This window comes from Osmerus mordax, chromosome 9 (genome assembly GCF_038355195.1).
Source record: "Osmerus mordax isolate fOsmMor3 chromosome 9, fOsmMor3.pri, whole genome shotgun sequence".
Classification (NCBI taxonomy): domain Eukaryota; kingdom Metazoa; phylum Chordata; class Actinopteri; order Osmeriformes; family Osmeridae; genus Osmerus; species Osmerus mordax.
Window position 1 is genome coordinate 6,381,698 of NC_090058.1, and position 16,237 is coordinate 6,397,934.

General features: G+C 43.9%; 2 protein-coding genes across 3 annotated transcripts; one reads left to right on the plus strand and one right to left on the minus strand.

The window, feature by feature from the left end:
- The first annotated feature begins 20 nt into the window (after nucleotides 1–20).
- Nucleotides 21–11,201, plus strand: LOC136948828 (gamma-aminobutyric acid receptor subunit rho-1-like). Its single transcript, XM_067242909.1, has 10 exons — nucleotides 21–230; nucleotides 2,978–3,031; nucleotides 3,222–3,328; nucleotides 7,967–8,034; nucleotides 8,195–8,418; nucleotides 9,052–9,134; nucleotides 9,539–9,679; nucleotides 9,891–10,043; nucleotides 10,258–10,454; nucleotides 10,899–11,201. The coding sequence occupies exons 1-10, from the start codon at nucleotides 115–117 to the stop codon at nucleotides 11,199–11,201; spliced, it is 1,446 nt and encodes a 481-aa protein (XP_067099010.1). The 5' UTR covers nucleotides 21–114.
- A 1,376-nt stretch (nucleotides 11,202–12,577) lies between these two features.
- On the minus strand, nucleotides 12,578–15,272 carry LOC136949190 (peptidase M20 domain-containing protein 2-like). 2 transcript variants are annotated; one of them, XM_067243405.1, is made up of 7 exons: nucleotides 14,797–15,272; nucleotides 14,456–14,604; nucleotides 14,123–14,265; nucleotides 13,728–13,882; nucleotides 13,430–13,556; nucleotides 13,176–13,283; nucleotides 12,578–12,891 (listed from the first exon to the last, which is right to left on the minus strand). In XM_067243405.1, the coding sequence occupies exons 1-7, from the start codon at nucleotides 15,208–15,210 to the stop codon at nucleotides 12,641–12,643; spliced, it is 1,347 nt and encodes a 448-aa protein (XP_067099506.1). In that variant the 5' UTR covers nucleotides 15,211–15,272; the 3' UTR covers nucleotides 12,578–12,640. The 2 variants fall into 2 exon arrangements, with proteins under 2 accessions (XP_067099506.1, XP_067099507.1); XM_067243406.1 differs by having other exon boundaries at nucleotides 12,730–12,920.
- Between the last annotated feature and the right edge of the window lie 965 nt (nucleotides 15,273–16,237).

The window sequence follows — 16,237 nt, forward strand, 5'->3', positions numbered from 1 at the left end:
TTCTTGTCCGTCAGCCCTGAAGTTGAAGAAGAGAATGTCCCAGGACCGCAAAGCATATTCCCCCATGCCAGGGAGTGGGTTTTGACTATCAGGAAGAGGTCTGTCAGTGGGGGAATGAGCACCATGCAGGTGGATGCTGTCCTTGTGCTGATCTGTGTCTGTCTTGGAGGGGTGGCCGGGAAGGCTGCTCAGCAGAGGGGTCACAAGCTGGAGACCTACAAACAGAGCAGGTAATAAAACACCAAACTTTCTGCCTCTCTCTCCATTACAGTGCCTGGGAGCTGAGATGTGGTTACTTGGCACTGTGCCTGGTAAAGACAGACCATTCACTGACTCTGACCACCAAAATACTGTTAGAACTATGCACCTATCCTTGCTTTTCTCCTGTACTTTGACTCTGCAGTAGATACATTTATGGACATTTGCATTAGTATATTACTTTGGCTAAAACATCTGCTAAATGAATAGAATGTAACACCGCAACACACGCAGAGATTACTGTCATCATGAATCATAAATACTCAATCATCACTTTTCTTGTTCATTCACATTTTGTCCTTTTGTGCGTATGCATTTGGTTTGTTTTGATTGTCATTCTTTAATGGCAAAGGTGGCCCTGGACTGGAGCTAGCTTTACCTGATCACCTGACACTGTCCTGCCCTGTATTCTACTGTGTGTGCTGTCTCACCTGCTCTGCCCCCTCAGAACAGGGAAATCAGACAAATTCAGACAGGGGATTAGGATAGGCGAGGAAGACCTAAATCTCCATATCTATTTGTGTACTTTGTTTGATGATGATGATGATGATGATGATGATGATGATGATGATGATGATGATGATGCAGAATTCCTTGTTGCTGATCGATGGACACAGGTGGGAATGTCCCTTGTGCTCGTGTAAATGGTTGTCAGACTGACAGTGGAAAGCCTTCAGCTGCACTGGTTATATAGCACTGAGATCCAGCAGACAAAATGCATGCCATCTCATCAATAAATACTCCTCCAGCCATCCTATATAAAGAGCTAAAAGTGACTTTGAAGTGACTTTTTCAAGGAGGCACTTTGTATGAAACAGTATATTAGACCCGCTTTCATAACAATGTGTTGTACTTACATACAAAAGTATACCTCACTCACAAATAGGTTGGCATAGCAAAGTGGAAAATATATGCTGAGAAGTGGGAGCTGAATCCCACAGAACAGAATAACATCAAGGAGACTTCTGGTATAAAATTGTGATGAAGATGATAAGGCTCGCCCCTACAGTGCTGCTGGATGCCTTTAGCATCACTATCAGCTTTGAGTGATTTAGAACCACTTAATGTATTCCAAAGGCCCTTTCATGTGGTAATCCCACACATGCCTCCTTTAGACACAGTAGGCAAGCCATCACTCTCATGTAATGGGCCCTGCGGGATACTTTCATATCTAAAAAAACAAACTCTCCTGTCAATCTGTTAATTGTTTGATTGTACTGATGACATAAGTGGCTCATGGTTATGATGTTAAAAAAAATTCTCGCTAGGCCTTGGCAAATATATACTGGAAACAAAAAATGCCACAGTATATTCCATGTTTCCTGGTAAACAATATCTTAAATCAATAGAATATGAAACAAAGCGTTCCAGATTGCTCCACTGAGTGATAGTCATTAAAAGGTTACGACCATCTTCAGCAATGATTAAGAAGATCCTCTAAATCTTCAGGAGCATGTAACACAGACTCAGACACCTAGACAGTTTGCTGCAGTACAGGCATACTCCCCCATCCCTTACTGACATGTTTCAGGATCAGAAATCCTATTCAGATTCAAAAGGTAAGAAAGTTAACATGTGCATAGCAATGAAAAGGAGAGGATAGAATGTCTCTTTCTCCCAGGGGCAGTCTATATCAAACCCAATGCTATAACATCAGGTCTAAATGCGATATCACCAGAAGTGTATGTGAAAACATGAGATGGAAATATCACAACATCACAGAGGTAGAGTGCTTTTCCAGAGACACAGCAGAGCAGTGTACAGACAGACTGTTCTCTGGGCCAGAGAGGGGATTGGAGGCATTTCCGCCAAGAGGATTAGTAACCAGCTGCTGGGCTGGACAGAGAGGAGTGGCACCCTTTAAACAGCAGCCCTTGGCAGTTATCACCATGCACCCACCCCTGGGAGTCCCTCTTTTTCTATCACTATCGATGAGTCTGTCAGTCAGTATCTTTTCTCTCTATCTGTCAGTCAGTATCTTTTCTCTCTATCTGTCTGTCTTATCTTTCCCTCTTTCCCTCTTTCCCTCTTTCCCTCTCTCTCTCTCCCTCTCCCTCTCCCTCTCTCTCTCTCTCTCTCTCTCTCTCCCGCTCTCTCTCCCGCTCTCTCTCCCTTTCTCTCTCTCTCTCTCTCTCTCTCTCTCTCTCTCTCTCTCTCTCTCTCTCTCTCTCTCTCTCTCTCTCTCTCTCTCTCTCTCTCTCTCTCCCTCTCCCTCTCTCTCTCTCTCTCTCCCTCTGTCTCTCTCTCCCTCTGTCTCTCAACTCGTGACGCCACTCAGACCTTCCCTGCCAATGTTCTGCTGCATGCCGTATTCCATTAATCCATTTTAGAATTTTTGGAAATCTTCTTTTTTTTTTTTTTTTCATAGAATTTTTTTTTATCTGTCGTGACCTGGATAAGGCTGCCTAAAAGACAAGGCTACAGTTTAAACCCTTCAAAGACTGACAACACATCAGCCTACTGTTCTACTGATGTGTGAACTGATGCCCTGTTGATATTTTAAGGATGAAATGGTTATGATAGTAACCTAAAATAACTTTGAAATTAATTAAACAATATTTTATGTCAGTACAACTAGTTGAGGATAAAAAAAGGATGATGCTGAGTTAAGTCTTTACTAACATTTTGACCACTAGATATGGATGCAGTGCTAGCAGGTTTAGCAGATTGTGTGTCACTACCTTAAGGAAAGAACATCCATGTGTTTTTTCATGAACAGGTCAAGGAGAGAAACATCCAGAATGGAGGGAGGAGGAGGTCACAAGACAGGAAGGTCAGACCTTCACGTGCTAAAACATGGATTGACTTTTAACTAGAGGCCGTTTCACTGATGTAAAAACAAAAAACAACGAAAAAACATTTGAAGAAAATTAGGAACTTAAAGTTAATCCTTCAGAATCAAATCTCGTTCATGTCATGACACTAAAATGATTACTGATGTAGCCTTTCCACTCTTTCCACAGCCCTATTCTGAAGAGAAGTTCAGACATGACTAAATCTCCAATGACAAAGTCGGAGCAGCTGCTGAGGATAGATGACCATGACTTCACCATGAGGCCAGCATTTGGAGGTAACGATGTCACACCAATAGCCCTTAAGGCTGTATTTCATATTTCTTCTCATGAAATAATGGTAGTATCAGAATCAGAATCAGAATCAGAAAGGGATTTATTCGCCATGAAAGTTTGCACAGACAAGGAATTTGCTTTGGCAGGAAGGTGCATACAATAAACATATACCTAAAATTTAAATATGTGGACTAACTATACTAAGGGTACATAAACTAGCAGTACTAAGTGGGATAAATATAAGTTGCCGTAAATTACAATATAAAAATACAAAAATACAAATATTACAAAAAATACAAATGTACAAGATACCATGTTGTGGTGCAGTGCAAAAGCAGTGTGTTTTAAGCAATAAGTCATTTGAGTCAGTGTGGTCACTTGGCCTTGTTGAAGAGGCCAACAGCGGAAGGGAAGAAACTGTTTTTGTGGCGTGAGGTATTGGTCCTGATAGACCGCAGCCTTCTGCCGGAGGGGAGTGACTGAAACAGGGAGTGTCCAGGGTGGGAGGAGTCGGCCACAATCTTCCTCGCTCGCCTCAGGGTCCTCGAGGTGTGCAGGTCCTCGAGGGTAGGCAGATTGCAGCCAATCACCTTCTCAGCAGTACGGATGATACGCTGCAGTCTGCTCTTGTCCTTGGCAGTGGCAGCAGCGTACCAGACGGTGATGGAGGAGGTGAGGATGGACTCAATGATGGCTGAGTAGAAGTGCACCATCATTGTCTTTGGCAGGTTGAACTTCTTCAGCTGCCGAAGGAAGTACATCCTCTGTTGTGCTTTCTTGATGAGGGAGCTGATGTTCAGTTCCCACTTGAGGTCCTGGGAGAGGATAGTGCCCAGGAAGCGGAAGGACTCCACAGTGTTGACTGGGGAGTCACACAGGGTGATGGGGGTGAGTGGGGCTGTGTTCCTCCTGAAGTCCACAACCATCTCCACTGTCTTAAGAGCATTGAGCTCTAAGTTGTTCTGGCTGCACCAGGTCACCAGGTTGGACGCTTCCCACCTATAATCAGACTCGTCTCCACCAGAGATGAGCCCAATAAGGGTGGTGTCGTCCGCAAACTTCAGGAGTTTGACGGACGGATGACTGGAGGTGCAACTGTTGGTGTACAGGGAGAAGAGCAGAGGAGAAAGGACGCAGCCCTGAGGTGATCCGGTGCTGATGGACCGGGAGTCAGAGACTTGTGTTCCCAGCTTAACGCACTGCTTCCTGTCAGACAGGAAGTCTGTGATCCACCTGCAGGTGGAATCAGGCACGTTCAGCTGGGAGAGCTTGTCCTGAAGCAGGGCGGGGATGATGGTGTTGAAGGCAGAGCTGAAGTCCACAAACAGGATCCTGGCATAGGATGCTGGGGAGTCCAGGTGCTGTAGGGTGAAGTGGAGGGCCATGTTAACTGCATCGTCCACAGACCTGTTGGCTCTGTAGGCAAACTGCAGGGGGTCCAGTAGAGGGTCAGTGATGGATTTAAGGTGTGCCAGCACTAGGCGCTCGAAAGACTTCATTACCACAGAGGTCAGGGCGACGGGTCTGTAGTCATTATGTCCTGTTGGCCTTGGCTTTTTGGGCACAGGGATGATGGTGGAGGACTTGAGACAGGCTGGCACATGGCATGTCTCAAGGGAGGTGTTAAAGATGTGGGTAAACACCGGAGACAGCTGGTCAGCGCAGTGCTTGAGGGTGGCTGGAGAGACAGAGTCCGGCCCAGCTGCTTTGCGGGGGTTCTGCCTCTTGAAAAGTCTGTTAACTTCACCCTCCTGAATGGAGAGAGTCGTCACTGTAGAGGGGGGGAGGTGGGAGGCCTCCTGGGTGGGAAGGGGTAGTTCAAGACTGTCCAATTGTCTTTCAAATCTGCAGTAGAACTCATTCAGGTCGTTGGCCAGGCGGGAGTCGTTAGTGGAGTGGGGGGCTCTGGGCTTGTAGTTGGTAATTTGCCTGAGCCCTCTCCAGACAGAAGCAGAGTCGTTTGCAGAGAATTGGTGTTTTAGCCTCTCTGAGTACAGTCGTTTAGCCTCCCTCACCGCCTTGCTAAACCTGTTCTTTGACTCCTTGAAACTGTCTTTGTCCCCACTCCTAAACGCGGCCTCTTTCTCTGACCTCAACCTTCTGAGTTTAGCTGTAAACCAGGGTTTGTCGTTGTTGTAGCTTACCCTGGTGCGTGTTGGTATACAGCAGTCCTCACAGAAGCTGATGTATGATGTCACAGCCTCTGTGAGCTCATCCAGACTATTGGTAGCAGTCGTGAACATGTCCCAGTCAGTGCAGTCCAAGCACGCCCGCAGATCCTCCATAGCTTCACTGGTCCACTGTTTTGATGTCCTCACAGCAGGCTTACAGCGCTTTAGCTTCTGCCTGTATGCAGGAATCAGGTGGACCATGGCGTGGTCAGAGTGACCCAGTGCTGCTCGGGGGACCGCATGGTATGCTTTGCTGATTGTAGAGTAGCAGTGATCCAGGGTGTTTCCTTCTCTGGTAGGGCATTTGATGAATTGTCTATATTTTGGGAGTTCTTGAGTGAGATTGCCTTTGTTAAAGTCGCCTAGCACAATAACCAAGGAATCCGGATTTTCATGCTCCACACTCAGTATCTGGCTGGCGAGCACACGTTGAGCCTCGTTAACGCTAGCCTGCGGAGGCATGTAGACGCCAACCAGAATGAATGATGCAAACTCTCGTGGCGAGTAAAAAGATCTACAGTTAATAAAAAATGATTCCAGATTAGGAGAACAGTGCTGCAGAATCACTGTCACATCTTCACACCAGCCACTGTTAATGTAAAAACAAATACCACCGCCTTTCGTTTTGCCAGAGAGCACAGGGTTACGATCCGCTCTCAGCAGTTTGAAACCTGCTAGCTGTAGCGCAGAGTCTGGGATCAGTTCACTCAGCCATGTCTCCGTAAAGCACAAAACGGAAGATGAATGAAAGTCTCTGTTTTTCCACACCAGTAGCTGAAGTTCATCCAGTTTGTTGCTCAGTGAACGCACGTTGGAGAGAAATATCCCCGGTAGCGCTGTGCGTGCCCCACGCCGACGGAGTCGCACCAGAGCACCGGCTCGTTTGCCTCTCCTACGGCGCTTCGCTGCTAGGACAAAGCCGAGGGTGGCTTTGACTATAATTCCCACTAATTCCGCCGCTGGAAGCAGAAAAGTGGGAAATAAATCCACAGGAGTTGTAGTCCTGATGTATTATTACGATGTAGTATTACGATTAAATACACAATTTGTTAACCTGAGTTTAGATGTTTTAAACAAAAACTTCTCACCACTTTTATTTTATAAAAAAAATAATGCATGATGGTAAAAAGATGTGGATAAGAGGGATTTACCTCACAAGATGCTTCTATTGAACACATTTCAATGACAGACTGCTAGAGAAAACAGCTATGTTGACTACGAAATTCAAATGGGAAAGGTGGATTTACTGTTGGTTACCCTTTGTAAATAGCTCGGTGTAAAGTGCTACCCGCAAATCAAGTCTGTGAGATGTATCTTTTCAACATACTGTACTTAGTGTGTTCATTATGGGTTTAGCACTGTATGTGAATGCAGTCTCCATAAGCTCTGTTCATTTCATCACTCAACCAATGGCTTGGTCAATCACCATCAGGGCCTGGTTGGAAATGGTTTTAAAACCACTCTCTAGCAGGACTCTTAATGACACCAACATCACAAGCTGTAGATGCATTTTCCTCCAAAGTACAGTACTGGTTTGTGTACACAGGAAATGCTGGTAGTGTGTTTTTAGTTCTATGTTTGCTGTAAAGGGATTTGGTTCTTTTGTGGCTCCAAGCAGGATTAACGGAAAGATAGCTCTGTGCTCCATCCTGCTGTACTGTATTAGATAGAGGGGACTGTAATGGCTTGTTCTTGTGAAATATGTTCATGTTGTGCATGCTCCATTTCTTTATTTACACTTGAGGCCAAATATAAAGTCCCCTCCATCTGGGTAGCTTAGCACAAAGGATGAGCCTTTACTCACGCAGAATGTGATATTGTGGTTGAGAAACACATTTAATGTCAGTTTTATATCTTAATTAGGGTATTTATATATACAGTATATATATATTTGGTTTCAGTTGTGCATAAATGCTGTTTACACATACTGTATTCTGAATCCAATCAGAATTACAGACATCACACTCAGAATGACCCTCTTTAACGGAGAGATTTGAGACCAGAGAGACCTCAATGGCCAGCTCTTAAATGTGAAATCTGTTGGAAGAAGAAAAAAAATCACTGTAAAGAATCCAGATGCTAGGAGGCTGCAGCAACTTTGATCCATTGTGACCTAATTGTATTTGTGTTGCACGGCAGAGGATAGAGAGGAGAGGCTGAAATAGGTCAAAAATAGAATCCAGATCCATGATGGCACAAGCACAGAGCCTGTTCCCTGAAAACCTGCTCGCTATTTTTCTGTGTCTAAAATAGATTTAATACTATGAATTTTATAAAAGCCATTGTGAATCCTGTCGCTGAACACTCCACCATCAGTCTGACAATTCATGCACTCTTACTGGCCTGTATCTAAAAAACTTCCAAGTGTTGTTATTTTTTTATAAGACATGCAACTGGTGGGTCAGTGCTGAAATGGCAGTTATTTGGTCTTTGAAAAAGTATTTATCTTCTTCGTCTGTGTCATTTCAGGTCCCCCTATCCCAGTCGGAGTAGATGTCCAGGTGGAAAGCCTGGACACAATCTCAGAAGTGGACATGGTACATGGGACATGATTATCTTGCTAGCTCTCTTTTATATTGACTGAAAACATCTGAAAAATACATGAATCTATGTTTCAACCTCCAACGGACAAAGTACATCAGTAAGTCATGCACATAACCCAAAAATCCCCTCTATGACTTCCTCTCTCTGCTGTAGGACTTCACCATGACGCTGTACCTGCGCCACTACTGGAAGGACGAGCGCCTATCCTTCCCCAGCACCAACAACCAGAGCATGACCTTCGACAGCCGGCTGGCCAAGAAGATCTGGGTGCCAGACATGTTCTTTGTCCACTCCAAGAGGTCCTTCATCCACGACACCACCACAGAAAATGTCATGCTGAGGGTCCACCCCGACGGAAACGTGCTGTACAGTTTGAGGTAAGGCCAAATTGGCAGCCTTTACATTTTACATACATACTGTATGTAGCATATTTATATACTGTTGTAGATATGTAAAATACATATACATGTTTACATATCAGTCGACTGGAATTCTACTGTTTGTCTGTAACCATAAAGATGAGTATTTAGAAAGAATTTATCACAACAGTAGATACAAGGACACTGTTCAGTTATTGTTAGGGATATTAGTGTACCAGATGGACAAGCTTGTTGTAATCGGGAGTGAATGCCAACAAACACTCTCTCCTCTCGGCTGCCAGACGTTGCCACTCAACAGATGTAATCAAAGTCAAAGTGTAAACAAGGAGTCAGCCAGGATTGTGACCTTCTGGTCACGCACAGATCACTGATCTGTTTTCAGAGAGCATGTTTGTAGAAATGCTCAAAAACGAATCTGTCTGCCATGAATCTGCCTCAACAAAAACCGCTGGCACCAGGATGTGTTTGCTAATGTGTTTACTGATGATAATAGCTCGATTTATTTAAGATACATGCCTCAAACTACAATCGTGGAATGATAAAACACTAGTTTACCAAGAACTGTAGACAGTTTGTCAGACCAGAGCTGGGTCAGATAACGATCTGATCATGTTCTTCTTGTGTTTCCAGAATCACAGTCACAGCCATGTGTAACATGGACCTGAGCCGCTTCCCACTGGACACTCAGACGTGTTCCCTGGAGATAGAGAGCTGTGAGGGCTTTTAATTCATCAATTACCTAACTGCATTGATCACTTTAGGGTCACTAGTTGGTCAATTAGAGTGTTGTCTAGTTCAAATGCAAACTTTGCTTAATCTCACCGTACAATGCCTCATGCAATATGTAATAGAATAGAATAGAAAAGCCTTTATTGTCATTGTATTTGCATACAACAAAATGTTGGGTGCTTCTTCTGTTGGTGTAACGAGGCACAACATATAACACAACAATATTACAATGATGGTGTAACAATATTACAATATATACCTAGCCATACGTTTAGATGACGATTTTAAAAGTCTATTCAGATCAAATCTAAATCCCATTTATATAATATATTGTACAATATCACACACCTATAGCTGATGATAGTAATTGGAGCGAGTTTCTCTCTAGATGCATACACGGATGACGATCTGATGCTGTACTGGAAGAAAGGGAACGAGTCACTAAACACAGACGAAAAGATCTCTCTCTCCCAGTTCCTCATCCAGAAGTTTCACACCACCACCAAGTTGGCTTACTACAGCAGCACAGGTACACCCCAATTCCGCTCCACTCTGAACTGTGGACACAAAATACATTACCTGTGGGTCAGTAATCCACAGATCTCCCTGTGGGATTTAAGAAACTTGAATAGAACCATGTCATTGTTAAAATGCTTTATTCTAAGAATGTCCAGTATATTACAAAACAGAAGGTATTTGTTCCTTCCTGTATTAATGTGTCATCGTCTCTCCCATCCCAGGCTGGTACAACCGTCTGTACATTCACTTCACCCTACGGCGCCACATCTTCTTCTTCCTGCTCCAGACCTACTTTCCCGCCACCCTCATGGTCATGCTGTCCTGGGTGTCCTTCTGGATCGATCGCAGGGCCGTGCCCGCCAGGGTCCCTCTGGGTAGGACAGACTACCCGCTCTCAGGCTTTGGACAGGTCTCCTAAGAAAGCTTGGTAACATTAAGTGGATAGATGTTACCAAGCCTAAGAATGAGCTACCGTAGAAGAGTGCTGCACCATCATTTGAGCTGTGTTTTCATTAAGATCACCTATCTTACGGTATATTGCCAAACTTGTCGAATAGTCCTAATTTCTCCACTGCCTGTCTATCTCAGGGATCACCACCGTGCTGACCATGTCCACCATCATCACCGGCGTAAATGCCTCTATGCCCAGGGTGTCCTACATTAAGGCTGTGGACATCTACCTGTGGGTCAGTTTTGTCTTCGTCTTCCTCTCCGTCATAGAGTACGCAGCCGTAAACTACCTCTCAACTGTACAGGAGAGGAAAGAGAGGAAACTAAGGGAGAGGGTAAGTGGAAAAAAGGATTTTGTATTTGTCATGTACTTCCTCCAAGTTAATTTATTGAACTGTTGAATTGATCTGGATGTTGTCATGATTGCGAAAAGTAGTTTTTCAACAGTTGACATGTATTCCCCTAAAATGCTTTTTAGGGAAAACGTAAATCAAGTGAGGTCAAATGTAATCAAGTGTTATTTTCAGGATTTATTTTTAGTTTTGCATCTGGGGTGCAATGTTGCTCAAGTTAAGTTTCTTCCATCTGCCGTATGTCGTGGCATATGGAGCTAAACTGATTATGTTGCCTGAAGAAGTACATTTTCCTCACAAACATCCTGTTAGAACTTATCCTTATGTGATGCCCTAGTTAGAAAATCTTAAGTAATTAGATGAGTCCCTTCAAGTCTAAACCAATACACATACTGTATATAAAACACATTTTCTTCCTTTTTGCAGTTGCCATGTACCTGCGGCATTGGCAACCCTGACGATATGATGACAGACCCCCAGATCACAGGCTACACCACCATGGAGGTCAACGCCACAGGGAATTATGGGATGCCAGAGAACGGCAGCCGGCAGGAGCGGATGCTGGCCCAGGTGGCGCTGGGGGACCCTCAGGTCACAGGTCAGACGAGGAACTCCAGAGGATATGTCAATATCTGGATTGACACCCACGCCATAGACAAGTACTCCAGGGTCATCTTCCCAGGGGCCTACGCTCTCTTCAACATCGTCTACTGGTCCATCTACTGCTAACCCTGGGCCTCGTGTTCGTCTGGCCCCTGTGTGATTCACCCAAGGCAGACTCAGGAGAATAGGGACCATGGCAAAGACCCTGGAGCCCAGGCGACTACACTACCTTGACAAAGGTCCTCATGGAGAGAAGGACAACATGCTTGTTTGGGGTTCCTTTGAGTTTGAGAGAGACTGACAAACTGTTTATAAACGTAAGGTGAACTTTGCCTTCTTGACCCAGCCTCTTAAACTAATTAAATCAGTTCTTAATGTATTTTTCTGTGTGTGTGTGTTTGCATGACAACAGAAAATGCAAGGGGTTCGGTTGAATTCCTATTCAGATGTAACTTAATTGGACTAGAAGATCATTCCAGTTTGTGAATCCCTAAAGTTGAAGAAAACGTATCATGTATTTTCTTGATGTTGGTAACAACAAGAGGCAACAAATGCTTGACTGAAAGTCAAATCCGTTTGCAAGGGGGTGTAAACTGGACGAGGCCCTTGGACTGTATGTAACAGCAACACCCCCACATGCCCCAGTAACTTATAATCAGGTGGTAAGTTTCCTTTTTGTTTTAGCGGTTCAATAGAATAACATTGTTAAATAGATGCTCTCTTTTGCTATAAAAGAAAATAACAATAGCTTGTCTTTTTAAGCAATTACTGTATCACTTAAATCACTCATCCACTCAATAATAACACTGGCATAAAAGGTGTGGATTGTTTGCCTTGACAATGAAAGGACATGACACAAAAATAGGAAAAGCACAATTGTTCACTAATTTCAGCTGTAAACTGAGTTTGTGTTATAGTACTGTACAAAAAACTATGAATTGGATACTGTAAATCCACTTAAATCCTTGATAATCAAAAGTCTTTTTTTGTTACAGGTATTTTGTACTACTGAAGCGCATGTTCTTATGTGTAGTTGGGCTTTGAGGTACATTGTACTAGTGGTTAGGTATTAGCATTGTCTTTAACATTTTGATACGTCTGAATCAGGTAGATATTTTCTTATAGCCACATAATGGATATTTATTGTCTTACTGCAAAAATCCTGATGCATCAATGTCAGTATTATCTCTCAAAACAAGCTACATTTTGTAATGCTCATTATCAAACATTTAAATAAATGTGATGTTTTTTGGAGAGAGAAAAGAATGTCAATTACTAAAAAAAATGTTTTTCACAACCTCTACAACATGAGATCACATACTATACAGATGAGTCAATTACACAATTCTTCAGCCCTATGGGTCTATGCGCAGCAAACATTCAAGTCTTCATAACATCTTTGGCAGCCTGATGCTAATTAGAGAAGTTTATAGTATCAGTTATTAATTCATTGTAAATTCAAAGAGTTAATAGATTTACTTTCTATTTATGGTCATGGAATGTTTAAAATGTAAATGTATTCTTTATTCATGATGAAGTCCATCCACAAGTGGTGGAGCAGTGTTTCAGGGAAGGTTCTTGGCAGTGTCAATGCCACTGACTCCAGCCTCCTGGGTCAGTGTGGCCTGGGTCAGTGTAGCCTGGGTCAGTGTAGCCTGGGTCAGTGTAGCCTGGGTCAGTGTAGCCTGGGTCAGCGTGGCCTGTCTGAAGGCCTCCCTGACCCTTTGCAGCAGCCCAGGGCAGCACATCACGTCTACTGCAGTCATGGCCAGAGCCTTGGCTGTCCTCAGGGTGTACAACTGGGCCTTCTCCGCACCTGAGGACGGGCAGGAAAATAACGATACCCTAGAGTTGATCAGAACACCATGAGATATGATATTGCACTGAACGTTCTGACAAACCATGAGGGTTATTTTGTATCGAGTGTCCGTGGTGAATGTTACTTTATGACAGATCATAGACTGTGGATGTGACCGTGATGCAGCTCATTGGTCACGCAGCCAACTCATGACTAACACTGCGGGCATTCCGCCATCTCCACGCAAGAAACACTACTGATGGCATTTGAACGCTCAGACCAGGAAGTGAGTGCTGGCGTACCTGCAGCAGTAGTGTACTCCTTAGTGTGGTTCAGGGCATCAGAGCCGATGTAGAAGAAAGGATGGATCCCAGGAACAACAAACGATACGTTCCCAAAGTCAGTGGAACCTGAGAAGACACACGAAAATGTTCCGCTCCTAAAACTTCAATCTCGTTTGCAAAAAGCAATACCTCTGTATTTATTGTATGCACTGTGCAACACTCTCAAATCCACACTGTGTTGTTGTAACATCTGTTTATGCAATATTTCTCACCGGAAAAGTTGCGTGGCTCCTCCTCAAACTGAACTCCCAAGGCCCTCCCGTTCTCTACATACAGTTGTTCCAGTGTGGAGTTAGGGAGAATGTTGCAGTAGGCATGGTGTGGATAGGTTACCTCCACCTACAAATAGGAAATTGTACTCATGGCCCATCAAGATTTTAAAGTAAATACATGTTTCAGCAGGGTTTAAATCTAAGGAACCCAGACTAAAGTGACCATTCTGACAGAACTAAACAATGAAGCTTAACAAAAGGTCAGGTAGCAAAAAAAAACTATTTTTCTTATGCTCACTTGGCAGCCTGTTGCCATGGCAGCAGACCTGAAGCATGCCTCAGCCTTGGCTTTGAGCACATCCAGGTCTTTGAAGAGTGGCGTGCGCAGGTAGAACTCCAGCTCGGTGTAGTCCGGGATGATGTTAGGCTTCACACCGCCATGTTTGATGATGCCTGGAGGAGAACACAATGAGGGAATATGGGCTGCAGATGAAAACCAGGCCAGATAACACATAAGGGGATGTTTACGAGCAATGTGTGAAACACTGAATAAAACAGACTCAATTATGGCAAAGAAATGTTGAGGTAAGATTTTCAAGTACAGTACAGTAACAACAAAACCCCCTCACTCCTGGTCACCGTGTCTCCAGTAACTAAGGCCCCCCCCCACCCCCCCCCCCCCCCCCACCTCACCATGAAGCCTCCAGTCAGGCTTTATCTGCTGCCGCAGGGCAGACAGGTTGCTGTAGGCCAGCACAGCTGCATCCAAGGCGTTCACCCCTTCCCAGGGGTATGCTGCCGCATGGGACGCCTTCCCATGGTACTTTACTGTCACACTGAGACACAAAATGGAGGTTAAGGGCAGCTAGGGTGGTGTTGACTTTGACTGAGAACAAGCTGCATTCAAATGCTATACTACAAAGCTACTCCCACCTTAGTTTGATCAGACATAGATCTGAATAGTTTCTTTTAAAAAGAAAGGAGAGAATAATGGACGGTACAACTTATTCAAACTAAAAATCTTACTCTATAATGGACACACAGGGCAGAAAGGCTACATCTTGCTGAGCAGGGTGGGCCATAAAGACCAGGTCCATGTCTTCAAACGCTCCAGCAAGGATCAAGTCAACCTTCCCCCCTCCATCTTCTTCTGCTGGGGTCCCCATGACGGTGACCTAACAGGGCATAGTCAGTAGGCACTCAAAGTTGTATCCAATTAAGTGCCTGTCTATTATATACCCGAACTGAAGGTTGTACATTCTGATGAGTTGTATCCGTTTTCAGCCATTTAATTCTGATAGTGAACAATTTTATTGCACTAATTGCAGGTACAGTAAATGTTCAAATGCTTACTTTTGGCTATTTACCTTCAAACGGAAGGGAAGATCTGGTTCACCTTCCAACGCATCTTTTAGCCCCAGTGCAGCTGCAGCTCCAACCTCTGCTATGAGGTTGTGCCCACATGCATGCCCAATGCCTGGCAGTGCATCGTACTCGCAAAGAAAGCCTACATTCAAAATACTGTCACCCTCCCTGCCACCAGAAGGACCCCACGTCGCCAAAAATGCTGTTGCTAGTTTATAGTTACTTTCAACGGACCATGATGTATCTTCAGTGAAAAAACGCACTAGTCTGTTGTGGGATTGTTTCTCATCATATGCGAGTTCAGGACAGTTCCACAAATCTTGACTCAAAGCGAAAAGTTTGTCCTGATTTTTGTCAATAGATAGTTGTATTTTGTCTTTGAACACTTTCTTACGAGACTGAATGTCCTGAGCCATGGCAGAATTTCACATTTATCATACCACAATACCAGCGTAAGGATGTTATCAGTGCTTCCAGACAATGCAGAAAACCTTGGGTGAAAGTTGTTTAGCTATATTGTTCTTTTTCTATAGAAAATGACAGCTCCGCATGCAATTGGGGCGCAGGTACTCTGTCGCCATCTAGTGTCTGGAGTAAGACCAATTCTACATAATTGTCATGTCATGGTCGTCAATATTTCATCAATGCCAAATGCAAAAAAATAAATACTTGAGTTATTATTTTAAATCACCGTTTTATTTATTAGCATGTTAAATAGATCTTAAAAACTGCGAAACATGTTCCATCCTTTTCCATGATGACACTAGAGGGACTCAGTGTAGCATGCATGTGCCATTGTAAAAATTGTATTTGCCACATTTATTTCTGTAGTAATTTGTTAAGCAGGACAGGAGGCTATTTATTGCTAACCTTTTGTAAACCTAATCAAAATGTTAAAGAAACCAATGGTCCCCAATTCCTGGCAGTGACCATAAGACTGCTGTAGTTGACTGTGAAGTACCTCAGGATGAAACTGTCTGAGTGAGTAGAGTTTGACCCAACAAGCTCAATTAAGTAACACATAAATAAAAACAATGCCCTACAGCTGTCACACACTATGGCTGACAACCCTTGTGTCTGTGCGTGTTTGAGAAGGACAGAGAGAGAGTGAGAGCGGTGCATGTGTGTGTTTGTGTGTTTTTAAGTACAAGTCTTAGACAATGTGTTTGCATAAACAGGCTTCCTGTGTGAGTTTGAGGTTAATTGGGGTCTCGGCCAGTCACAAGGGGGGATGTTGACGAACAGCACAAATCAAGCTGTCATGAAGACTGTCTTCTGACAGGAGCTGTCAGTCAGCTGTCTTTAAGCCCCAGTGCCTGTGTCACTCTCTATTATGTGTTAATTAAGGGTTCACTGAGGGAGTCACCCATACGTTTGCTTTTGTTTTATTCAATGATTTGATTAGTGGACATCTGTGTCATTTCACATCCTCTCTTTGTTCAT

Bases quoted from the DNA above. Each gene is read 5' to 3' on its own strand.
- LOC136948828 (XM_067242909.1), top strand. From the start codon at position 115: ATGAGCACCATGCAGGTGGATGCTGTCCTTGTGCTGATCTGTGTCTGT. The intron at 231-2,977 runs GTAATAAAACAC...TTTCATGAACAG, and splicing joins GAGACCTACAAACAGAGCAG to GTCAAGGAGAGAAACATCCA. The intron at 10,455-10,898 runs GTAAGTGGAAAA...TCCTTTTTGCAG, and splicing joins AGAGGAAACTAAGGGAGAGG to TTGCCATGTACCTGCGGCAT.
- LOC136949190 (XM_067243405.1), bottom strand. From the start codon at position 15,210: ATGGCTCAGGACATTCAGTCTCGTAAGAAAGTGTTCAAAGACAAAATA. The intron at 14,266-14,455 runs GTAAGATTTTTA...TTTGTGTCTCAG, and splicing joins CCCTGTGTGTCCATTATAGA to TGTGACAGTAAAGTACCATG. The intron at 12,892-13,175 runs GTACGCCAGCAC...GCCCGTCCTCAG, and splicing joins GGAGTACACTACTGCTGCAG to GTGCGGAGAAGGCCCAGTTG.